Raw genomic sequence first — 27,934 nt, 5'->3', positions numbered from 1 at the left:
TTACACCAGTGAGAATGGCACATATTAAAAAAACAAGCAACAACAAATGTTGGCGAGGTTGTGGAGAAAAAGGAACTCTTCTGCACTGTTGGTGGGAGTGCAGACTGGTCCAACCACTATGGAGAGCTGTGTGGAGATTTCTGGACCTACTAAACATAGAGCTTCCATATGATCCAGCAATTCCACTCCTAGGTATTTACCCAAAGGACACAGAAACATCAATTCCAAAGAACACCTGCACCCCTATGTTTATAGCAGCACTATTTACAATAGCTAAGCTTTGGAAACAGCCCAAATGCCCAAAAATAGATGACTGGATCAAGAAGATGTGGTACATATATACCATGGAATATTACTCAGCATTCAAAAAAGATAAACACATGCAATTTGCAGCAACATGGATGGCGCTGGAAGGGATCATGCTCAGCAAAATAAGCCAAAAAGAAAAAGAAAAATACCGGATGGTCTCACTCATAGCAGGAATCTAGAAAACTTAAATAAGGGACCAGGAAAATGAGTAACTATAAGAAAGTGAAAATCAAAATCAACAAAAAACTATGAACCAGAGACACTTTTTGGGGGTGGGGGGGCGGGAGGGGAGGGATTGGGGTCAGAATGGGGGGGCTGCAATTGTATGGGGAATATAAAAATAAAATTTATTATTTAAAAAAAATTTAAAAATAAAATAAAATAATAAATGGTATTAAAAATGAATGGTTAACAATTTAAAAAAAATTTCTACATTTGCTTCTTTAGCTTTTTGGTCTAGAAGAGAATGCTATTCAGTATAGTTTCGATCTCATGCATATAAATGAAACTGTTAAATACATAGTTTGCATGTATGTAAGCAATGCATTTTCTGATATTGTTGTGATGATTTTATAACCCTAAATATCTTACAAGCCAACCTGGGTATCTGTGGTTTTATTTTATATTTATATTGGAGATTTACTATAACTAAATTGCTTCTATTACAGTATATCTATAAAACATAAGGAATACTTCCTAACAAAAGAATTGATAATTACAATAGATACCACAGGCTCTACACAACTATTAAATAAAGATTCCCAAATAGAAATCTCATTTGATACTTATCAAGAAAACCTTTTCTATTCTTTACAATCAATATATAGTTTGTCAATACTATTATCATTTGCTATAACGAAAAGAAAAACCCATAAAGAAAAAGAATTGTAAATATTATTCTTCTTACACATTATGTTGGTGTGGATATACATATATACATATACACACCCATGATTCTGCTCTTGTACACAAGTGTTTCATCTGATTGTGGAGGCGTAACATATTCGTAATAAGAGACATTTTTGTTCAACTGATTCCAATTTTAAGGACAAAAGGACTCGGGTCAAAAAACATCTGTGATGTGCTTAGTCACTTAATGTCTTTACTGAATTAATGCTTTGACATAGTTGTTCATAATAAGATAGAATTTATCATGGCCTAAATCTATTACTAAATTAGAAGCAAAATTCAAAGGGTATAGATGTGAAATTTAAAAAGGAAAATGCCTATCCTATATCTGAAATATAACAACATAATAAAGAGCTAAGGAGAAGGAAAAATGATGGACCATAAGAGACTTTACAAGAAAATGATTAGTTTCCTGTATTACAGAGGGTTCTCTGGTTGGTTGTCTCTTTAAAAGACTTACATATTACAATGGAACCAATATATATGCAAATAACTTCCATTTGTAAAAGCTACCCATTAATTAAGAGATTAAAAATAAAGATGAAATTGAAAATTAAGGCACAAAAAATTACTAGTTGTTTTATAAAATTTTATACCACAACTTCACCCTTCTGGTATTAAAAAATCTTTGATCCATCTAGGTCATCAGTTTCCATTGCTACAGCAGTAGAAAATACGATTAACTTCAATTTCTTTTATACAAACCTTAATTTGACCTTCAAGATCTTCAGTTTTCTGTTCTAAAGAGAGATGTTTCTCTTTATAGTCTTTGAGATGACTTTCCAGCTGACTGCAATGTTCTTGCTTATCTTGCAACTTTGTAGTGACCTGATCCAACTGAGTAGTGATCTTATTTAACTCCTACAGAAAAGCACAAGTAAAGAAAATTTTCATAAAGTTTACTTCATTACAGGGCCTAAATGTTTGATGCAAGTAAAACTGCAAATTCTAATGTTATCTTAAAAGCTATTTGTATTATAATGCAATGTTACTTCAATAAAGAAACTATTTGAGGTAAGACCACAGAGGAGTATCAGTGGTTATATTTAACTACCAATATGAAGTACCAGGAGTGAAGTCTTGCATAGTCTGAAATAATCAGTTTATGTGTTAACAGTTCAATAGCTTCTCAACTTTTTTCTAGGAAGAGTTATTTTAGAAGCCAAAATATACCCAAAAAAATTAAATAGGTTAATAAAAAATAATTTTTATATTATAATGAAAAATTTTCCATGTTCAAATGCCATATTTTAAAATAACATTAAAATTTTTATTTATATCTACCACTAACAGATAACACTATCAATATTTTGATAACCTTCCTTCCAGCTTTTTCTGGATGCTAGTTTCTATTTTTTTTTTTAAGATTTATTTATTTATTTATACAAGCACTGGGAACAGTCAGAAGCACAGGAGGGTGACAGCATTCACCAGAGCCAGAGCAGGGAACAGAACAGGCAGACCGATGAAGTACACTGCTGAGGGGAGCAGCGGGTGCCGCAGGAGAGGTCTGCGAGCCATAAGGTACCCTCTCCGGTGGCTGGGGATCGAACCAGTTCTGCAGAGGCTGCGGACAGCCTCGTAGCCCAGCACTCAACCGCTGCGCCACCAGGGGAGGCCCAGTTTCTATTTTTTTTATTTTTACTCTTAAAATAGAAATAGGAACTCATTTTATATGCTGTTATTGTAACATCCTTTGTTCTTACAAAACAACGTATCATGAAACTTTGGCATTATATTCTAAAATATCATTATTGAATCCATAAATTTCTATTTTCCACTATTTAACAAAAACATTCTATTTTATTGCTACTAATTTTTCTTTTGCATTAACAGAGATACAAACAGTATCCTTAAAGCTATGATTATTCCCACCAGGTAAAGAACAAAAAGAAAGCTAAACAATATAAAAATTTCTAAAGTTCCTGAAATAGACTACCAAACAGCTTCCTTCCCCTTCAGTGTCAAAGGTTGAACTAATGTATATTACCACTAACAATGAATAATAGTGGCTTATTCTTCGACATCATCTCCAACCCTTCCAGTGTTGATTAAGCACATTTGCACACATTTTATCACTGATAGGGGCATATTCTATTAGTGTTAATTTGCAACTGATTATTAATGAACTTGATTATTTCCTAATATAATTTGATCATTTATTTTATTGCAGGTTCACTTACTTTTTAATATGAAAATGTTAAATATCAAGGATATTAACCCTTCATCAGAAATACTTCAGAAAATGTTTTATTCTCTTGCTATTTGCTTTCAAATTTTGTCAGCAACATTTGATAGCAGATATATTTTATACCTTTATGTGGTTATTCCATAAAAACTGGGACTCCTCATCAACATTATAACAAAACAACATTAAATGAAATAAAAAATCAAGGACCTGATGTACTTCTATAGTTTTTAAAAATTGGACAAAAACCAGTATTACTTCTCAAATAAAAAGTAAATTTAAAGTATCCCCACTTGGTAAAAGGTAAGAAAAATCTGACAGCATTTTGTCCTTGGTCTAATACAGGAAATGTTTTTTATCAGAAGTACTGAAAAAAATTAAGTGCCATATCCCCATGGGCCCCCACTTAATTTCAAGAAAAAAAAATAATTCTTATTATTGAGAGGGAATACATGGTTCTCTTTTCCTGTTTCCAAGCATTAAGTGTATATGGGTCATGGCCAGTCTACCTACTAAAACAGCTGTGGAAGTCTGTTTCTCTTTCCCAACCACTGGTGCTTGATGGAATGAAGCAAAAATTCAACAACTAGGAGTAAATATTTCAGCTCCACACCAAGGTCTAGTCTAGGGGAGAAATACAGTATTAGGAAGCCCACCCACAGCTGCACACCAGCTGAGCTTTATGAAAAACAAAGTTGATAATTTTTTCTCTGTCTGCCTCCTACATCTACTATTCATGCTATTCAACTGCTTCTAAACTCAGGGTGTTTAGTTAAGGGTTAAAGCAAGTCATTCACAAAGTTATATAAATCTGGGTCTCATTATTAAGTATTTACAACTGATGTATCTAGCAAAACATTAAGTTATGATATAAAATTGCATCAGGTTCCCCTACCTGCTGTTTATCTTGTAGTGCATTTTGGGCTGTGTCCAAATGATTCTGAAGATCTGCCCTTTGAGCAGTTTTTGCTGCTTCTGCTGACAGCAATAATTCAGTTTTGGCTTTAATCTGTAATGAAATTTACAAGTCACTTAATTTATATTTAGTTCTTGATTTCCTCCTTGTGAATACACAATGCTTTTGTCACTACATTATTTTTTTAAATTAAGTCCTTTCCAAAAAAAAAAAAATAAGAATGTAGACAATGAAAATTATGTTTGTGATAACCCAACACAGTAAATAGCGGAGAAGACTCCTAATAATGTTTCATAAATGTACCAAAATACCTATCCCTATGATACCAAAACACCCTAGTAACCTTTTGCTATCAAAGAAGGTATATATACTTTCTTACTGAGAAGGGCCACTATATCTTTTATAAGAATACAAAGTTTATCCACCTTATGATAAAATAAGTAATAGTACCAAAGAAAGTGATGACTCCAAAAATAATCAAGATTTCCAAGATTCAAAACAGTCAAACTAAAGCTGGAACTCAGTATTACTTGATAACTTCTCAAAGGATTTGATTTGCAATTCTTATAAAAAGTCAAGAATGAATGATACACTAAAAATTCAAGGTGTTCAATGACAGACTAGAAATAAAATCAAACAAGCAAGAAGATGTTTGGTTACCAAAAACACTTTTAAGTGTCTGAATAATAGCAAACTAATGTCTCATATGAAAAGAAAAAAATAGGAAAAAGATATGCATATTTGAAATTAAAGTATTTTAAGAAAAGTGCAAAAGGAGGGCATTATTTTAGTGGTTTGAGAAGAGCAATGAATATTAGGAATCTAAGGTTGAAAGTATTGGGGCAATTTTAAGCAGAAAGGAAAAATTCAAAGAATGCTTTCTCAAAACCCTTTAAATTTTCAAAGAAATAATGATTTTAACAAGGTATATATGCATCTACACTGAATTTAAAGTAAAAAATAAATGACAGATAGTAAATCTATACTACAGGATGAATATATATAACAGACTATGAATAAACTATTTTTGTACAAGTTGGTTTCATTTATACATGGCTTTTCATCCAAAGAATAAAAAAATTCATGAAATACTTTAAGCCGTGATAATTGTTCATGGTTTTTTAATATGGTATGCTTCGACTAAAGCAGTATCTTCCAAAGTAATAATGTAACATGTAAAAAAAACTGGAAGTGATAAAGTAATAGTTACATTGGTTTAGCTTATTTTAGTAATGCATCTGATAGGAGGGAAAAAAATGTAGGCATTTATATAACCGGCTCTTCTTTGGACCCCACATTTGTAGTAAGTTCAGATTTGAGTAGAAAATGCCAACTGCTACAAAAGCATTGTTGCAACTTTTGCATGAAAGTTTTAAAAAAATAGAGCCCTCTCATGATGTACTATCAAATCTGAGAATTACCTTTGTGTTATAATGATACTGCATATTAAATATCTTCAAAGTAGCGCTCTAGAGGTATATTATAGACTCAAAACTTGGAAAAAGTTTAAAAATTACATTTGTGTATTTTTTTTTAAGATTTTTTTTTTTTACGCATACAAGAGCTGGAGTACAGGCCAGAGGTGTGGGGGGGTGAGAGGATTCACCAGAGACAGAGTGGGAAACAGAACAGGCAGATGGACTGAAGTACATTGCTGAGGGGAGCAGCGGGCGAGTCAGGAGAGGTCTGCTGCACCATGTGGGTTGCTCCTTGGCTGGCCGGGGAATCGAACTGATGCTACAGAGGCTTCAGATAGCTTCATAGGTTGTGTCTTAACCCCTTGAGCCACCAGGGGGTGTATTTAAAGGCAGGGTGTATTGCTACCAGGGGGTGTATTTAAATGTGTATTTAAAGGCACATGCCATAAAAAATATTACCCCATCTATTCTTTGTTTAATATATTTAAAGAAAAGTCACAGTCACTACATTTTGACTAATATGTCAAATAGATATATAGATACTAGATATGACTAATAATATCTATTAAAACACTATCAGTCTTAATTCTTGAAAGAAAGGTAAAGACACACATTTCACCTCCTTGACTAATAGTAGTTTAGAAAGAAATTAAAGTACTTTTGGAAAAAAGCATTATAAACTGAAAAATACCTACAAGTATTTTTTTCTAGAACTACAGAAAAAGAAGAGGTTATTGTAAAAATAAGCAATGATAAAGAGAGCAATATTTTTTTTTAAGGTGACTAATCTAATTAAAAGAACTAGTTCTGAGATGAAGAGCAATGGCGGGTGATCTGTTTGTAAAGGGAAGGATCCTACAATGCGAAATGAACAAGACTGCCCTAGTCATTCATTTCTATTCCCTCCCTCTCTTTCCTCCTTTTCTTTAATTGGACATCCACATTTGGGTTACCCTAAAACTCATCTAACAATTATATTTTTTTAAAGAATTATTCCTTTATTGTAAGATTTTTGTTTATGTAGAACTGGGTTGTAGGCCAGAGGTATGGGGTTAGAGGGACTTAGAGGATTCACCAGTGATAGAGTGGAGAGCAGAATAGGCAGATCTACTGAAATACAGTGCTGAGGGGAAAAACAGGAGAGGCCTGCTGTACCATATGTGGGTTAGCTCTCTGCCCAGGGATCAAACTCAGTCTGTCGCAGTATATCTTAGCAGTTGCAGCTGCTAAGCCCCCAGACCCCCAGGCCGCCAGAAAGGCCCAACAATTATATTTTTTAAAAGAAATAAATATGTATTCACGTTCATCAGCTTGTAAGAAGTATACCAGTTATGCTATTTTATTATATTTCTTATGTCTGATGGAATTATTCTCCCAAAATAAACAAAATCAAGATCTAGAAATGCAGTGAGGAGACTGGAGAAAGAAATATGTCTTAATTCCCATTCCACGATTCACTCATTGAACAAGACTGCTATCGTAGTCTCTGAAAAAAAATATCTTAAAATACATGACACCATGTAAAGATTTTTTTTTAAATAAAACCTTTAAAGAGACAAAAAAATCAAACCAGAAATTATTTAACATAAAGATAATGATATAAAATGAAGTTAATTTGAACTTCAAAAATAATAAGCAGTTCATCAAAACAAAGAAAGGCTGCAAGATCCAGTATTTTCAGGAAGTATAGTTTGCTAGAAAAGAAGGGGGTGGGAAAGCCAAACAGGAATGCTTAATAAACTGTCTAAAGACAGCCTTCATCTAATTATTATTCCCAATTTTTTTCTATTAGTAAGTGAATGGGAAAGGAAAGAGAAGTAGAGTTTACAAACATTTGATGGCCTAAAATTGGCATTTTATTCATATAAACTCACATAAAATTACATAATTCAGTATTACCTGTATGTCAAGCTGGGAGACCTTCTCCTTGCTTTCATTTAATTGACTATTTAATTCACTGACACTGGTTTCCAGGGAAAGCACACGGTCTTGTGCAGCTCTAAGATGTGCCTTCTGTTCTTGCACCTGGTCGTGCAAATTCTCCTCGGCTTGTTTGTGGCTTTCTGACTGATTCTTCAACTTCTCTGTTAGCTGTGTTACCTACCATATAAGCAAGACTCTAATTATGAAGGTCACAAATGATAACAAGAACTAAGACACCCAAATTTAAACATCATGAGTGTTCTATGATAGGTTATCTCATAACTACATATTTTTCCAAAATTAAGTAAATATACTATCTCAAAATCATAAAAAAACATGAAATTTGGAGAATGCCATTTTAAAGTTTTCTCTATCAAACTATAATTAAATAAAAATCACCTACAAATTATTAAGTTTGATAAATGTTATAGTCATTAAACCACTGCCACAATCAAGAGAACATTTCAGTTACCCAAAAAAGTTTCTTCATACCCCTTTGCAGTACTGTCCATTCTCTCTAGCCCCAGAAAAGTGATTACTGATCTGATTGTGTAATAATGAGTACATATCCTGGATGATTCAAAATTGTCAGAAAAATGTATTGCAAAAATTTTCTCTCAATCTCTATCTTTTATTTGAAGAGCACACATTTTTCATTTACATGAAATCCAACTGACCTGATGTTTCTTTGGTGTTCCTTGCTTAGTGTACACTGACTGAGCTTGAATCAATGAGTTTATATTTTAGAGCAAATTAAAAATTTCCTCAGCTATTATTTCTACAAATATTTTCCTCCTCCATCTCCAGTGACACTAATTATATGCATGTTAGATTTTTATGATACTGTCCCACCAGTACTAAGGTACTAATTTTATTCAGCCTTTTTTCTCTCTGGGCTTAATTTTGGACAGTTTCAGCTGTTCTGTTCTTAATACTCATTGATTTTTTTTTTTACTTAATCTATTTAAACCCACCCAATGAAATTTTCATTTCAGTTGTTTTTAGTTTTTACCTCTAAGAGTCCTATTTGTTTCTTTTAAATTCTCATTGCTACTATAATTTTTCATTTATAGCCATAAGTATATTTGAAGGGCTGTTTTAAAGTCCTTGTCTGATGATTCCAGCCTCTCTCATGTAAGGGTCTATTTCCATCGAGTGACTTTTCTCCTGCTTCTAACTCACATGTTTTATGCTTCTTCATAAGTCTAAAAATTTTTTACATTTATTATGACTTTGTTGTCTGCTTTGGTTGTCTGCTTTCAAAGACTGGCACTTTGCTCCAGCAGGCTGTTACATACTTGTGATTCAGCTGGATCCTTTCAGGGTTTGCTTTTATGCTTTGCTATCAATAGGTGGGATGTATATATACTAGCTGTGACTCTAGGACTAGTTTAGTTTTACTCTTACCTTAGGCATTCTTATGAATGACCCCAAGGTTTCACCTATATCTTTCCTCTCTGACTGGCTAGAACTTGAACATCTCCCAGTCTCAAGTGAATTCTGTTCATTTTTCACACTAAAACTGTTGATAAATTGTCCATTACCAGACATCATAGAATCCCACCTTATGAAAGCAAAGTTTTGGCATTCAGCTAGAGGCTCATATGAATCCCTATGCACATTTCTGAAGCTATTTTTTTTTTCCAAAGTTCCCTATTGTCTAATACTCTGCACAGCAACTTTGAGCTGCTTCAATCTTTCTGAAGTTCAGTCTTTCACTCCTAAGTTTACTGTTTCCCTTGGATTCCTCTGACATGCACCACAACCTAAAAAATGTCTCTTGGTTAAAAGTTGGTCAGAAGGATCACTTCACTTGTTTCTCTCCTGTCAAGAAGTAAACTTCTGCACTACTTGGTATATAATGTTTGAAAACAGAGGCTTTACACATCTTTTCCACTTTTGCAATTGTTTATGGTAAAAGGGCTAAATAGGTGTCAGTCACTCTAACACAGCCAGAAACAAAATACTGATTTGTTTTAACACACTCCTTTTTTTAACTGAGTTATAGCTGATATATAACATTACATTACTTTCAGATATACAACATAAATGATTAGTTATCTGTATATACTACAAAATGATCAACACAATAAGTCTAGTTAAACACTCCACCATATAGTTACAAATTTTTGGCCTTGTAATGAGAACTTTTAAGATTTGCTCTCTTTATTTATTCTTTTGGGAAAAAAATCCATAGGCTTTCCAGATCATATTTGTATGATAAGCAATGTCTAGTTCACGTGACATACAACAAAAACTAAAGAGTTCCTTATAAATAGTGGTAACCAAGGCTAGTTTTGAAGTTTATGGGATAATTTTTGTATTATACTCTAATTCCCAAATTAGATAAGCGATCTGACCTAAAAAAGAGGTAAGCTAAAGTTTTAATACTTTTTCATTAAGGTAAGTACTTTCTGTAATTGGACAATTCTTCCCAAAAAAGCAATCGAAATTATTTTCTGTTTGAAAATTCAGTAATCTAAATTTCATAAGTCCCTTTTAAATTATACATGAATGTTAGGCAGCAAGGCAACATACCAAATTATTATTAGCTATATATTCTCCAAAGACATATATATTATCAAAATATAAGTAACCACTAAGTTTATATATTAAACAATCACAGTAAGAACTAAAAATTGATTGGTACTTTTATTTTTTTCTTACAAATACATTTTCTTATTCAATTTTTTTAAAACATCATAACATACCATGTTATAAGTATGCAGTAGTTATAATATCTCTACTCTTCAAATAATAAGATGGCATGAGTTGCTCATGGTCAGACAAGGATTAAGTTACAACCTGGGACATGGTCTGAGATTTCCTTTGTCAATTCATGTTAACTTACTTTCAGCAGAGTAACAACTCACTTCTAAGGTAAATGAGATGGCATTGTCAAAAATATATAATATCTTATAAAGTAATAAAAAGAACAAATGAAGAATCATTTAAACAAAGAATCATTAAACAAATGTGAATTTTAGAAATATAATACATTTAATAAACTTACATGTTCCTGTAAAGTATGGTTTTTTTCTTGTAATTGGTTAAGAACAGCAGTCTCTCCTTCACCAGCCTGAATTTTTGCATAAAGGTCTTCTCTTTCTTTTTCTAGCAAGGAAATATTTTCTTTACTCTTCTGTAATAAGGCTTCAAGGTTCTGGATCTTTTGGTCCTTATCACCAATCTGACGAAGTACTTGTTCCAAATCATTCTGTAAAGAATTAAAAACTACTACCTTAAAGATAGAGAACTTAAAAAGTTATTTCTCAAACATAAAATGATTAATGATAAATTTCACAACTCAAACTCTTAATCTTACGTATTTTACTAGTTATATTACATTTAAAATTGCAAATTTAATTAAATAATTTTAAGTACATATTTGGTAATATAAATCTATCTCATTGATAACAAACTACAATTTAACAAAAAACCTTCAATTAACCACATCCCTATTTAATACTCTGACCTCATCACCTATTATTCTTCCAGTTCAATCCTTTTGATACATTGAGACACCTCCTTATTCTTCAATTACACTAGGCATACTTCCATTTCAGAGTCTTTGTACTAATTGCTCTTTCTGTCTGAAACACTTCAAAAGTTATATTGCCTTCATAATCAAGCCTACCCTGACCATTATAATAAAGTTGTAGCCATTCCCCAATACTCTGTCCTGAATATTTTTCTGTTTCTATAGCACTTACCCACTAAAGCACTACATGGTTTATTTTCATGTTTATCTACTTCCCTTTACCCACTCATTAGAATGTATGTGCTACAAAGATGAAGATTTTTGCTTGTTTTATTCATTGATTTATCAAAGATGCATTCTATAGAATATTTGTTGAATGAACAGAAAAATAAAGGACAGTACTCTGACACACATACACTCATGAAAGTTCACTTCAATATCCAAATAGGACTCTTCTATGAATACATCAAGAGATTCTTCTTTTACATTGCCAACAGCCTTAATGTTACACAAATCATTATGCAATGACCTGCATCCAGACTAAAATCCATTAACATTTTGATACTACATGACCTACCTTAGCCTCAATCATTTTAAGAGAGTCTGAGTGTCTTTACTAAGAACAATGCAAATCTCATAAGACTTATAACACCCTCTTGTAGAAACAAGGTGAGCAACCACCTGGTGCCCTCAAGTGTCAATATTAAAACATTTTAAATCACTCACTTTCAAACATGGTTCTCATTCTTCTAAGCTTCAACGACACAATGATAAAAAGCAAACTAACCTCTCTGCTATCACATGCATGCTATTCCTGCCATTAATGAATTCTTGCTCTCTACATGCTATACCAATCTTCTGGAATCACAGTTCAAGGCCTAAGTTTTTCTCCAAAACAGTCACTCTGTTTCCAAGCCTTAACTGAAATGTGGTTTTCCCTTTATAGATGTTGATTTTTCCTCAACCCTTTATGATATGTAAGGTCTATTTTACTGGATAAGCAGGGGAGGTTGACCTTTTCCTGTTTTTTCACCACCATTACTCACCCTCATGTAAAAGTTTCATGCTACTTTGGGAAGTATGCCATTTATTTATTCTACCCTCTACTCTGTGTTGCTATCATCTATAAATCCCTACCTCATTCACTGAAGACTTGAGACCTTAATTAGTCTTTCTCTCAATCCCAATTTCTGCCAATTTCCTGGGAAATACAAAATACATAAAGAATTAAGAACACACCCTCAACATTCGCATCACCTTAATTCCTCGACCCTTTACTCATTCTACATTTCAATTACTCACATCCAGGATCTTGTAATCACCTGAAATTGTTCCGGATGAAATATTTCAACTATCCAACTCTGTGACGATAACTTTCTGATCACCTTCCAATTTCATGACATCAATTCCGGTCTTCAGTGTCAAAGAGACATTAAACTTAATTTTCGGCAAACTTAGCATATGTCTATCTTCTCTTCCTGAACCTCACATATGGATATGAACTAAATTTAACTATTCTTTTAATTACATTCTCCATTTCATTTCACCCCTAAGTTTTTAGTACATCACCCCCCAAATGTCTAATCTTAAATAAATGCTGCAATCTTTCTTCACTGCTATATTACTAAATCATGTTAACGCAAAATCTCAATCTCCATAGATGGATGCCACTACAAATTTCTAAAATCCAATTTTAATTATATATTCAGAATCATCTTGTCAATCTTTTCCCTTGAATGAGGTCTTCATTCTCAAACACTCCTCTCAATATTCTCTCTAAATTCTCAAATGCTGCCTATCTGAAATTCAGTCATTATTATCTCAAACTTTAGCGCCCCAACACCACAAAAAAGGAAACTTCAGAAATAATCTACCCTGATTTTCCACTCCCTTACCTAAAAAATTATGTTTTATTTATGCCTTCCCTCAAGCTTCAAAGGATACATGTGCCTCAGAAGATAAGTTCAAATGTTCGACCACCCACCGTATCCATGAGAACACAGCTTCTTATCAAGTGACCTTATTCCTTCAGGAACCTCCCCTTTTCCAGTATTCTAAGTTACTTCCTACCTTCCAGTCACTTTGTCCTAATCTATAAACACGATCAGGTATCTGTCTCAAAAACAGTTCTCAGATCAGTTCCCACGAGCTTTTTGCCTAATCTTTATTCAAGTCACATTTCATGTAAAAGTTAGGTATATTTACTTTCCTAATTCCATCATCTCTCATTTACTTATTAGTAAAAAAAAATCAGACTTCTGTTTTTATCACTTTGTTAAAATCATGCTTAATAAAAAGATCACCAATTTACTTCTTAGGTGTTAAATCTACAGACATTTTTCATTTATCATACTGGACATTCCCAGTACACACCCACACTTGAAGAAGCTGATTTCTCCCCAACTTTTGCTTCTCCCCAGTTCTTTGTTTGGCTTCCATGCGACAGGTTCTCTTTGATCGCTCTTATCATTCTCTCTCTTTGGGCTTTTCTTCCTTTATTCACTATTCTTGCAATGCTGGTATTTCCCAGAAGTCTTAGGTTACTATAAGTTGTCTGTTTTCTCATTATACTCTCTCCCTGGCTGATCACATCTATCCTAAAAATTCCATTTACCCCAAATACACTGACATTTCTTAGTTAATATACAAAGCATGACTCCTCCTCCAAACTTGTAATTTATTAGTGCCTTAAAATATGTCTAAAACTTAACTCATCACATTTCCCTATAAAAGGCAATTTGTCTCTCATTCACTATGATGATACCTCCTGTCTACCATTCACCCAATGCGGTCAGTATGGAATTCATTCTCTTGCTCACTCATCCGCTACAACTAATAAGTCAGTAAGTTATTTTATATTGCAAGTATTATTCATATTTATCCCTATGACTTATATCTTTTATTCATATTTATCCCTATGACTTTGCTGAATTATTACAGTCTTAATTTCTTTGCATCTATTCATGTACCCCTAGAGCCTACCCTCTGTAGAGCAGTCAGAGTAATCCTGTGTAGTTGTAAGTCAGATCATGTGACTTCTTTGCTCAGACTCCAATGATTTAAAATCCCCAAAATAACCAATGAGATATGTTCTAATCCTCTGTGATATTTATGTTTGTCCCTTTTTATCTTTATCACTCCCACTACTCCAGCCACTGGCTTTCTGATATTCTTTAGACAAGCTCCTGTCTTAGGGCATTGGAATGTACTTTTCTTTGATATCAACATGGCTCATAACCTCCTTTCCTACAGGTCTTTCATCTACTCAGAGGCTTTGCTTGGCAACCCTATTCAACACTGCAGTCCCAACTTCAACCCCCCAAGTAGTTTCTAATTCCCTTCCTTTTTTTTTCATCACCATAGAACTCATCATCGTATAACACACTGTATTTTTGGCCTACTTTTCTTTGCAATGGTTTGCCTTCCTCACTAAAGTCCACAAAAACATATTTTTGTCTGTTATGTATATTGGCAAAATCTTTCCTGGGTTAACAGCAGACATCAATACCTATTTGTTGACTAAGTAAATGAAAGAACAAATGAATGAATCCAGTATTTTGATCTCTACCCATCTGACTTTCAAATACTCTGTAAACTCATAAGGAAAAGACAGGCACCTGACTTACTGTCTCTTTTAAACTACAACATTGTTTCTGTTATATGTCATTCGATTATCATTTCCTGGCCAGCAACACTGCACATTACTCCTCTTTATCCTCACTGCTTACCACAGCCACATGCCACACAGTGCTCATAACATTTAATGAATTAATGAAAGAATGAAGGAATAAATTCATTCATTTCAAACATTGGGGCATCCTCTTCCCTTACCATAACAAAAATTTAACTTCCAATTTAATTTTTTAAGCTCTACTATAGAATCTGTGTAAATTTAACCCAATTACTTACATTTTCTATACCTACTCAGTGTTCATATTATAATTCAGAAGTAGGCAAAGACATAATCAATAAATTATAAATTCTGCTATAGCAAATGCAAAATATTGATTTTCACTGGACTAAGCAAACCAGAAAATTTTATTTATAATAACTTTAAATAAATACATTTTATGTAAATAAAGTTAATAGAATCTAAAAATTAATAAATATTTTACATAATTTGCTTATAATAATAAATCAATTTATAATAAATACTTTTTAAAAATTTTATAGAAAATTTTCAAACAGCAATAAAAAGAAAAATATTTCCACATATTGAAAAATATCAAAACCCTTTAAAATCAAATATTTTCCATTATTTTATTATAACTCAACAAAAAAAATGATTTGGTTAATGTTTGTTTAAAAGGCAAGTAATTCATGTAATGTTTACCTGAGCTTCTCGAAGTTTTGCTGTAGTACTTTGCTGAAGAGCTTGTTGTTCTTGATGTTGTTGCTTTGTTTTATCTAATTGATGCTGCAATTCTGTGGAACTTGTTACTTTCTCCTTCAACTAAAAGGAATTAATTATATATACATTATTTGTAACAATTATCTAAACCTCAGTATCAATGAACTTTTTCCCCACAAAAATCATAATTATAATTTATTGGAGAAGAATGGGGTCATCTACCATATTTAGTTTTACAGTCTAAAAAATATAATGTTAAAGTTATAGGTTTTAACTTTCAGTGTGTGTTCACTTCTAATAAAAGATATAATTTAATGATAACTTCTACTTTAACCAAATAATAGTAACCCATTTTTAGCAGGCATACCTTTAATTAAGAGAGCATTCTAAATCTTATTCATAAATTTTAAAAGTAAAATTCTTAAATGCACATTCAAAGTTTATCTGCAAGTCACTGATGACACTCATCAACTGTCCATTTTTCACGATTCCATTAGAAGTACTCTTTCCAAGTACTCTTTCCAAGTACTCTTTCCTTTACCAGTCTCTTATTATAGGCTACCCCTGGAATGTTTTCTGCCTCAAACTGAAAGAACAGTCTTCACACATTTTGTTGAGAATTTTAGTGGACATAATTGTAACAAAGTAGGATTTTTTTATTGGAAAGAAATGAATGTCACAATTTAAAATTTTAGAAAAACATTTAATTAAAACTGTGGACAAAAGACTGGATGATAACAGTATCTTAGATATCTCATATCTATCACTAAATTTGCTAATATACAATTTTGATACAATATTTTGATGTACTCACTGAAATGCTAGCTTACCTGTTCTTCTAAACGAGAAAGTTTCAGCTGTAGATCAGCTACTTGTTGTTCTTTATCCATCAACTTTTCACTTGAAAGCTGCCTCTGCTCTTTCAGCCTACCATGAGCTTCCCCTAGTTGACGTTCTGTTTCCAGAAGTTTGCTGTGTAACTTTAAAAAAGAAAAAAAGTACATACAAATATATAAATGTCACCACCATCACTACTACCATCAACTTAAAAAAACAATTTTTATTTACCACCATAATATAATATAATATAATATAAGATCTTATAAACTAATTTAACTCTAAGTGAATTTTATTGTGATAAATTAGGACGAATTAAATTCAGAATTTGATGTAATCTGATGTGTAAATACATAAAAGAATTTCTGGAAAAGTGACAAGTGAAGCAAGTAGTATTTATCAAAGTGAAGAGGAAAAGGAAAAATATCTCAGGCCAAGAATAGAAATGATGCCACAAAAGCAAGGGTTATTGCCACTGAAGTAAATATAGTTGATTGCCTGAAACCTACATTATTTGACTAATTTTAATGTCATCTGTAAGAAATAATTAGAATATAGATTTTAAAAATTTAGTAGAAACTCAAAACTTACACTAAACTTCATCAGCTAAGCATTATTTACCTACAAAAACTGGACTAATTTTGTTTTCTTCTTTTAAAATATCTCACTTTTATATTACTGGTTTTATAGTAATTATATTTTGAAAAATTTGTTAAAAGATAAAAAGTTTTGAAATAAAAAGGGTCAACAAACTAAATTAATTATAATAGCTAGTACCTGCTGAGTACCTATCATGTGCCAGAAGCCATCCTGAAAAATTTAAGCGTACTAATTCATGCATACTTCATTTCAATATTGGAAGGTAGATACTATCATTTTCCTCATGTTAAGAGAAATTAAAAGAAATGAGACTTGACTCACAATTACAGGTTGTGAAATTAAGAAGCATTTTTAATGACAGTACTTTTTAATAAACTATATTATTATCACCTAACCATCAAACACACGAAGAATGAGCTATAGGGAGGATTACAGTCAATAAAAGTAACATCTCTTACTTGATTAATTTCACTTTGGAGTTGTATCCCATGCTGCTCCTTTTCCTCTCTCTGTTGTTGTAACTGTTTAAACTCTGCCTTAAGATGCTGGTACTTGGTCTCTACTTCTGATAATTCTTCTTTGAGCTTTTGAGTAGCTTCTCCTTTTTCACCTAGTTCTGCCTGTATTCTCTGTAATGAAGTTTCAGATGCAGATAATCTTGATTGAAGCTGTTGACAATCTAGGTCTTTTTGATGAAGGCTTGCTTGTATATTCTTTTTACTCACAGATTCTTCATTATGTTTCTCCTCTAACTGACTATAGTCCAGTTCTTTCTTCAACAATTTCTCATTCAGGTTCTGAAATATTAATTTAACTATTTATTTTCTTTTCTAATATTTTAAATTATTTTAATCATTCAAACAATGTATACAGCAGTACTATCTCCTACTAAATATTTTCATCAATATTACAATATAAATTCAGTGAAAATATCACAGCTAAGAGTATATGGATTTATTATCAGCCCACTAGACTAAGCTCTACTAATATAACATAAGAATAACCAACATAAGTTACAAGGGGAAACCAACCAGACTGTCAACTGACTTTTCTATAGAAACATTACAAGCACAAGGTGACTGGCAGGAGATATTGAAAGTACTTAAAGAAAAAGAACTTCAGCCCAGAATTCTTTACTTAGCAAAATTAACTTTCAAGACAGAGGAAGAGTAAGCAGTTTCCCAAAAAGCAAAACAAAAAAGAATTTATCAACACCAAGCCATGCATGTAACTCTTCAGGAGTGATAATAAAGCAGCAGAACGATTACTATCAAGGCAACAGACACCTAAATCCTTAACATGAAAGAGGAGGAGGAATGGAACAATGTGGCCCATCAGAATCAGTCAGCAACTAGACCATACAATGGGTCACACAAATAGCCCATCACATACTAACTCCAGTAGAACCTTCAAACCAAAAATAATGAAAGTAACATGTAAGATAATGAAAATGAAACAAACAGCCCTCAAAAATTTTTAAAAAGAAAAGACAAATTAAAACAAAAAACAAAATGGCAATGAGCATTTATATCTCAATAATCACCTGATACAGAAATGCCCTGAACTCACCAGTCAAAAGATGTATACTGGCTGAATGTTTCAAAACAAAGTCTAATCTTCTGTTTACAAGAAACTCACCAAACCAACAAAAACAGGTACAGACTTAAGAGTTAAAGGCTGGAAGTGAGTTATATATGCAAATTACAACAACAATAAAAAACAGGAACAGCTCTTCTTATATCGGATGAAATAGACTTCCCAGTAAGAAAGCTAACAGAGATAAAGAAGAACACAGTATTATGATTAAGGGTCTAATACAACAAGAAGGACTAATATTCATATATATGTTGTACCAAATGACGGAGTACGAAGATATAGAAGATAATAACAGAAATTAAGAGAGAGATTGGTAACAACACAATACTACTACTGGAGTTTAATACCCCAACTTACAACAATGCATGGATCAAAAGACAAAGCATAAATAAGGCAACAATAACTTTAAATAATAACTTTAGAGCTGAACCAAATAGCTCTAATAGACATCTACAAAACACTCCATCCAAAACATACACTTTTTTTTAAGTGCATATGGAACACTTTTCAAGTACAGACCCGATCTTGGTACACAAGTCAATGTTAAATTACAAATATCAAATTATACCTAGTACTTCCTCTTACATAAAATTAGGAATCAAACATAAGGAAAAAAAAAACTATGAATACATGGAGACTACACAACAAGCTGCTTAATAAACTGGAAAAAGAGAAAATTACAGCAAAAATTTAAAAATACCTTAAGACAACAAAAATGATGATACAAGCTACTAGAATCTATGGAAAATAGCAAAGTGGTGTTAAGGGAGATTGTGATACAGACCCACATTGAGAAAAAAATTCCCAAATAAAATAATCTAATATCACAGCTAAAGCAATTTGAAGAAGAGGAACATATAAGACCCAAACTTAGTAGAAGGAAGAAAATAGTAAAAAGATGAGTAAAAAAAATGAAATAGGTCAAAAAGATCATACCAAAAAAAAAAAAAAATCAGTGAAATGAAGAGCTGGTTCTTCAAGAAGATAAACAAAGATAGATAAAGCTCTAGCTAGCCTAATCAAAACCAGGAGAAGAAATTAATAGACAAAATCACAAATTAAAAAAAGGGCTCACTAATGATAGCACAGAAATACAAAATCATGAGACTACTATGAACCGCTATTTGCAATAAATTTGATAACTTTGGAGAAATAGATAAATTTCTAGATTAATATAGTCTACTAAGACTAACCAGGAACAAACAAATCATAAGCATGGAACTTGAAACAGTAATAAAAAAATCTTCTGAAAAACAAAAGCCCAGACCAGATGGCATTACAAAGGAATCCTATCAAACTTCTAAAGAAGAACTAATGCCCATACCTTGAAACAAATTGCTTTTCAAAAATACAAGAAGGAATGTTCCATAGTACATTTTATAGTGGCAACACTATCTTATGATCAAAACTAAAGATGGCACAAGAAAAGAAAATTATAGACAAATATTCCTGATAAACATTGATGCAAAAATTTCAGCAAAATACTAGCAAACTGAATTAAATAGTATACCACAAGTATTATACACTATGATCAAGTAGGATTTATTCCAGGGATGCAAGATTGGTTTAACATATGTAAATAAATCAATGTAATACATCATATCAACAAAAATAAAGGGAAAAAAAAAAACCATACCATAATCTCAATGTATAAAGAGAAAGCATTTGATAAGATTCAGCACCCATTTTGAAAAAAACTCTAAACAAGATGGGAAAAGAAGGAACCTACCTCAATATAATAAAGGCCTCATATCACAAGCCAACGGCCAAAATAATAATGGTGAAAAACTGAAAACTTTCCCCTTAAGATCAGGAACAAAACAAGGATGCACACTGTCACCAGTTCTGTTTAACTTAGTAGTAGAGGTTTTGGCCAGAGCTATCAGACAAACACAGGAAATAAAGGGAATTCAATCAGAAAGAAAGAAGTGAAACTATCACTATTTGCAGACAATACGATATTACATATAGAAAACCTAAAGACTACATCAAAAAGTTATTAGGAACAATAAATGAATATAGCAAAGCAAGTTTATAAAATCAGCATACAAAAATTCATAGCCTGTTTATGTACAATGAACAAGAAGCAAAAGAAATTAAGAAAATAACTCCATTTATAATTGCTTCAAAAAGAATTAAATATCTCAGAAGCAATCTAACCAAGTAAAAGACCTTTACAATGAGAACCACAAGATGACAAGATGTTACTAAAGGACTTAAATAGTGATATAAGGAGATGGAATAATACCCCATCCTCATGGCTGGGGAGAGCAATATAATCAAAATTACTACCCAGCCTAAAATGACATATGATCCTCATCAAAACCCCAGCAATAATTTTCAAAAAAAAATAGTGAAATTTATATGGAATCACAAAAGGCCTCAAGATACAAAAACAACCCTAAGAAAAATGGAAAGAAATATAGTGGTCATGTTACCTGACTTAAAACTTTACTAAGCAACAGTATTTAAAAAATGTATTGTATTGGCACAAAAATAGATACAAGGATGAGTGGAGCAGAATTAATAATCCAAAAATAAAAACATATACATTACAACACCTATCTATGATAAAAAAGCTATCACCATAAAATGGGGGAAAGATAGTCTCTTTCATAAATGGTGCTGGGAAATTTGGGAAGTTCACACATGAAAGAGAGAAGCTGGATTACTCACTAACATGATACACAAAAATAAAATTCCAAATAGATTAAAGATTTAGATATAAGACCTGCAACAACAAAATACATAGAGAAGATATCGGTGATATGTTCTATGATATCAATAATAAAGATATTTTTGCTGACTTGACCCCTATGGCAAGGGAATTAAAAACGAAAGTAAACAATTGAGATTACCTCAAGTTAAAAAGCTTCTACACAGCAAAAGAAAATACAGGACAATTAAATAGAGACCCTATTGAATGGGAGAAAATAAACAATATATAACAGATAATATATATTGTAGAACTTCATACAATTCAACAACAACAAAAAACTCAAATAAAGATGGGCAGCAAATATGAACAGACACTTCACCAAAGAAAATATTCAGAAGGCCAAAAGATACATGAAAAAGTGTTTGTCACTTCTAACAAGAAAGATGCATATTGAAACTACAATAAGCTACCACCTCACACTCATGAGAATGGAACAATAAAAAAGACTCCCAACAACGAGTGTTGGAGATGATGCAGAGAAAAAGGAACCCAATTACACGATTGGCAGGAATGTAAACTGGTGCAATCATTATAGGAAAAAATCTGAATTCACCTTTAAAAACTAAAAATGGAAATACCATTATGACCCAGCAATCCCACTCTCTGGCATATATACACATAATGTGAAATCATCAACAAAAAATCCATGTAGTCCACAATGTTCACAGCAGTATGATTTACAATAGCTAGGACATGGAAACAGTCAATGGCCCTGAAGGGACAACTGGATCAAGAAGAAGTGGTATATCCTGGAATATAATACCATAGCGTATTATATAACCATTAGGAAAGAAGAAATGCAGCCATTTTCAACAAAAATGGAGGGAATTTGGTAAAATTATTTGCAGCAAAGTAAGAATGATAAAAACATAATGGACATTTACGTACCAGACAAGGTGATAATATATATAACACTTTAAAAAAACAGTGGACATCAAAGATTCTGAGGTCTCTGAGGTAAAGAAGAAGGAGAGACAGAGGAACAAGTAGATAGGGTGGTGGGGAAAAAATATCTTAAAAGTAGAGTTTAAGAAAAAGAATGACTAACAAAATTTTGACATAAAATGAAAATACTAATTTCTTCAGGGTATGTTACATATTTCTAGTCTCCTTTCTATAAACAGAAATTATTTGAATAATACACTATTGCGATTCTGATTTGGGGCTTTGCAAATACATATTGGTAAGCACTTTGGCATAATAATACCATTCATTGACCTAGTGTACCTAAGTCTACTAACTCCTTATTTTTGCTATTACATTAAAAACCATTTTAAGAGTCACAAGTTAAATACTAATTCAAATTTGTTTCTAGGTATATAAAAATAGTAACCTAAAAATATCATTTGCCTTATATTCTATTATTTTATTCAATACTATCAAATAAAATACACACACACACTCATAAAGAGATCTGGATCAACTAGCCTAATCAAATGTCAAAGACTGATCTCAGCAAAATTATTACAATTAATATTAAACATTTTAACCCTACATCTTTACACATAAGATATGGATCAGAATATTGACTCAATTCTGTAAACAAAATAGCCAGGATAAGAAGCCACTATAAGCACCTGATGAGTCAATTAGTAGACATACTCAGTGTTCTAGGAGATAAAATAGAAATAGAAAACAATCATGGTTTTTGCCCTTTAAACAGACTATTAAATATTAAATAAATGAAACATATGAAAAGAAGCTTTTCCAAAGTAAAGCAACGCACAAACAAGACTGGATTAATGCAAATACTGTGTCAAATTTCTTAAGTGCACAATTTTTAAAAATTTAAATGAGCAGAGTCAGATGGGGCTAACTATTAAGATATAATCACCTGAAAATTAATGAAATTTGAGCTTGGTTTTAAAAGTGATGAAGAGGAAGTAAAGCATAGGTATTTGTATGATTTATGTCATCTGCTCTATACAAAAAGACACGAGGGGGAAATTAAATTTCATATAGGGGAACAGTGAACTATTTCCATAAGGGTAATAATGGGAAAAGCGGTATAAAGGTGGTAAAAGTGGGAAAGTCAGCATTAAAGTTTTAAATACTGAAAGTGAGACAAAGTGAGTTAATATAAATCACCAAAAGAAATACACTGTAGAAAAGGCAGTATCCAGAAAGATAATAGAAGTATTTGTAAGAGATAGGATGGGAGACAAACTTAGAGAAGCAATCAGAAGTGTGCAGCAAATGAGCTAAGAGATGTGTGCCTTGACCAAGCAACAGAACCATAGACAAGAGTTGAGCCTAGACTAGGGGAAAAATGTAACACTTTTGAGTCAAACTATCTGTGAGGAAAATTATTTTTTTATGAGAATTTCTTTGTGTTACTATTAACTCCAAATCTTTCTTCACATAATTTTACAGTTTTTTTCTTTTAGGAAAATAACATTTATTTTAGAATTTGTAAGCCAAATTAAGACTATTCATTAATTTATAAATGTGTTGCATCTTCTAGAAAAAAAAAAATCTAAGTTATTCAATTTCATGAACGTAACCACACTTACGAATACTGAGTTTTGGTCAAGATATAATTTAAAAACACACTAAATGAGTTAGTAAGTCTTTTTCCTCAGACTTACTTATAAGTTACTTATAAAGTCACCACATAACCCCATCAGTTCTATAAATGACCCCCTCAGTTATGCTTCTTTAAGAAGTGACAATAGGGCCGCCCGGTGGCGCAGTGGTTGAGCGCAGCACTGTGAAGCTATCAGCAGCCTCAGCAGTGCCAGTTCTATTCTGGTCTGCCAGGGAGAAACTCACATGGCAAGGCAGACCTCTCCTGTCTCACCCGCGGCTCCCCTCAGCAGTGTATTCCTCAGTCCACCTGTTCTGCTCCCCTCTCTGTCTCTGGTGAATTCTCCCACCCTCCCGCATCTCTGGCCTGTACCCCAGTTCTTGTATAAATAAATAAATCTTTAAAAAAAAGTGACAATATATAACAACCATTGGCTGTTTATAAATCACTAGTCCTAAAAATTAACCCAAATCTATCTAGTGTATTGCACAGATTCGATAGTTTAGTAGTTTTTAAAATAGTTTTTAAAGAATCTAATCCACTCACACTATACAATTTTTACATGCAAAAGGCTAGCTGTAATGTTGAGTGTTACAAACTATACATACAAACTATACAAACTATATTATATGCAATATTATATGGAGTCTGGAGCAAAATAGTATAGCTAAATATGGTTTTTGAAGATAGATATTATAACTACAGCAAAGTCCATGAAATAACTGCACCTTCATTTCTATATTAATCCTTATGACAAAATATTAAATAGACAATATTCTATGGATAAGGAAGAAGCTAAAGCTGAAAGAATCTAGTATGACTTCACCAAGTGGTAGTCACGTATTATAATTCTAACTCCAAAAAACTTTTCACAACGCAATTTAGACACTCCGTGAGTCAATTTATGCTCCTCAAAATACAACTTATTAGAGTTTAAATTAGGAAATGAATCTTATGCCTATCTCTTAATATAATTATCATTTAAGCCAACAAAAATTCTTCACTCCCAAATATCCAGAGTTCCTTTGATTTTCTCCTCAATTACTCTCTCAAAATATTTTCTTACAGAGACAATTTCTCTGTTTTAGCAGCCATTATTCACTTGCTCAGGTATTGAGAACAAATGCCAAAATAATGTTGTTCTTAAATGGCTAATAGCTTACTAAGCAGTTTCAGGGACCTCATCTCAATTGTTCATCAAAACAGCTAGGTGAGGAAGAATAAAGTAAACTACCTGCAGCTTTCCAACACATCAGAGTATTATTCTGTTCTCTCACATGTTCCCAAGCCTTTTATACATTTAGCACTCAAAATGAAATGCCCTTAATCCTCTGCCTTGTAAAATGCTCCTTGGCAAACACTTAACTGAAAAGTTGTCTTCCAAAGATGGCCTCCCTGATCTGCTAGGCACAGTGTTAGGGAAAATTTCCATCTGGCTGCTGCAGAAATACACTATTTTATAATAAACCAGTAATCTGGTAAGTAGAATGTTTTTCTGAGTTCTTTGTACCACTCTAGCAAATTAATCAATCCTGAGGAAGGAGTTGGGACCTCCGACACAAACAACAATTTCAATTGTTTTCTTAAGTGGTAGTGGGATGAGGGTTAAATTGTAGGACACCAAGCCCTGTTACAAAACTGTTTGATGTGTGGAACACTCATCTAGTATCAGAAGTAAAATAATGTTGGGAGTACTGAGCGGAGAAGAGACACAGGAATGTTGTGTCCTTTATAACAGGACACAATCAATAGTGAAAAAGCAACCCTAATGAATGAAAAAAATTTGCAAATCATGTATTTGGTAAAGGGTAATATCCAAAAATCTATAAAGAACAACAACTCAACAACAAAAAAAGTAAACTACCTGATTAGATTACATAACTAATAAAGCATATGAAAAGATGTCTATGATCCTGATTCATTAGGGAAATGCAAATCAACCATGATAGAATGCCACCTTACACCCATTAGGAGGGCAGGGCAGGGCAGGAAAGGAAAGGAAAGGCTAGGCAAGGAAGGAAAGAAGGAAGGAAAGAAATAACAAGTGTTAGTGAGTATGTGGAGAAATTGTGAACTATTATGCGTTAGTTGTTGGAAATACAAAAAGGATGCAGTCACTAGGTAAAACATTATGGCAATTTTGTCAAAATATTGAAAAGAGAATTACCACATAATTCAGCAATTTCATTTCTGGGTTATCCCCAAAGTAAAAACAGGGCCTCAAAGAAGTATTTGTATACCCATGTAGATAGAGCAGCACTATTCACAGCAGCCCAAAGATAGAAGCCACCCAAGTATTCATAAACAGATGAATGGATATGACATATACAAAAAATGGAACGTTATTCAACCACAGAAAGGAAGGAAAGAGTGATATCTACCACAGCATGTATGAGTCTTGAGGACATTACCCTATGTGAAATAAGGCAGTGACAAAAAGATAAATACTGTGATTCCACTTATAGCAGTTACCTAGAATAGTAAATTAAAAAGTGGAATGGGTTGGGGGAGGGACAGAGAGTGAATGAGAAGTTGTCATTTCATGTGTATATAGGTTAGTTTTGCAAGATGAAAGAGTTCTAGAGATTGGTTATATAATTGTTAATGTGCTTAACACTTAAAAAATCATAGTAAGTCACACAGTACTATGCCAATATATAAATAATACCTATAAGATTAAAGTTTAAGCTATATAAAATCAATTCACCACTAGATATAGCTTTAAAACTCTCACCTGATTTTTCTGTGTTAATTCATTAATTGAACTTTTAAGTTTTTGTAGTTCCTGCACATACACAGCAACTTCCTGAGGACCTTTGGCCAGTTCACTCCTTAACTGGTTTATTGTGGCCTAAAAAAAATTAGAGCAAACTAAAGTGAATAAGGAAATATCCAATGGTTTTAAGACTATACAGATTTTTGTCATTTCTATTGTTAAACTGAAATAAGCTTAGTTTCAACTTTGTTCTTTATCCTGCCATGCTATTACCACGTATGTCATTTTTGGCTAAAAACTAGCTTTTTAAATTTTTCAAAAATGCATTTCATTTATTTAATAATACAAAAAGTGAAGAGTTGACAACTTTATGTGTCTGAAGTAAGCATCAAACTCCAAGTTTGAAACTTAGGTGGTGCATGAGTGAAACGTGCATATAAGTTGTATTTCCAAAATTATGTAGCTACGTAAATGATTAGTACATCATAAAATCTGAGGAAAAATAAATCAGATCTATATAAAATCAAAAAACACACCTGCAAACTTGAACTTACTTAAGACTTTGAAACTCTGCACTTTAATCCTCCAGAATTTAAAGAGGAAATGCAAGTTATACCTTCATTTTCTCCCAATTTCTACAACATATTCTTTTTATTTTAAAAACATTTAAATGCAAACATAGAACACAGACTTTTACCTTTGTGAATCACCTTTTAATGGAACATATTTGTCCAAAGAAGTTACCAAACAAAAGATAGTTTCATTAATCTGAATCATTCTATGATCAGGCATATAGCTAAACATGAATTTGCCTTAAAGAATTTTAACATTTTTTTTAAATTAACGTTAACATCTATTATTAAAACAATAGTTGATCATTTAAAAAATAAAACTAGAAAGGTAAGAAAGACATTGGAAATATAAACTTCCTATACATGAAAACTTCAACCATCACAGAGAGACAAAGTACTGTTTTTAGGTATAGTTTCCTACAAGAGCACTAATAAAAGAACTCTGAATTTCTAATATTTAGCTAATTGGTTTAATTTTTTATATTCCTAAGTTATTTTCTTTGTATATGCTCTTTAATAGTAAATAAACTTTATAGAGAAATTTTTAAAACATTTCTTAATAAACATAGTAACAGTTACCTATATCATATTACAAATGAGTACATTCATCTTCAAAATAGAAACCTTAGAAGGCTACTATTTCCTGTGACAGTAGTGCCAAGAGATCTTCACTATTTCTCTTTCAGAAGCCCTTCCAGAATATGAGATTTTTTTCTTAAAGATTCTCAATGGTGAGATATCCTCACATCCATTCACAGTGGTTTTGGTTTTAAGATTTGGAAAACACCTAGTAAACCATGTAAGCAACTAAATGATCAAACAACTGCTTGGCTTTTTTTAATCTTAATAACCATAGTTATTAAGACTATTTT

General features: G+C 32.3%; 1 protein-coding gene across 6 annotated transcripts in view; it reads right to left on the bottom strand.

The window, feature by feature from the left end:
• The window catches only part of EEA1 (early endosome antigen 1), a 419,318-nt gene that overhangs the window by 17,063 nt on the left and 374,321 nt on the right, over window positions 1–27,934 (bottom strand). For all 6 annotated transcript variants that reach the window (XM_054696139.1, XM_054696138.1, XM_054696141.1 and 3 more), the window contains 8 exons: window positions 26,509–26,625; window positions 17,391–17,729; window positions 16,326–16,475; window positions 15,478–15,597; window positions 10,677–10,880; window positions 7,640–7,840; window positions 4,302–4,415; window positions 1,924–2,079 (listed from right to left, as the gene is read on the bottom strand). In XM_054696139.1, coding sequence (XP_054552114.1) covers window positions 1,924–2,079; window positions 4,302–4,415; window positions 7,640–7,840; window positions 10,677–10,880; window positions 15,478–15,597; window positions 16,326–16,475; window positions 17,391–17,729; window positions 26,509–26,625 — 1,401 coding nt within the window. The remainder of the gene's footprint in view (window positions 1–1,923; window positions 2,080–4,301; window positions 4,416–7,639; window positions 7,841–10,676; window positions 10,881–15,477; window positions 15,598–16,325; window positions 16,476–17,390; window positions 17,730–26,508; window positions 26,626–27,934) is intronic.

This window comes from Talpa occidentalis, unplaced genomic scaffold (assembly GCF_014898055.3).
Source record: "Talpa occidentalis isolate TD23 unplaced genomic scaffold, MPIMG_talOcc4v2.1 talOcc4.16, whole genome shotgun sequence".
NCBI lineage: Eukaryota > Metazoa > Chordata > Mammalia > Eulipotyphla > Talpidae > Talpa > Talpa occidentalis.
The sequence above is the reverse complement of the archived record's forward strand: the minus strand, read 5'-3'. Positions and strand labels throughout refer to the sequence as shown.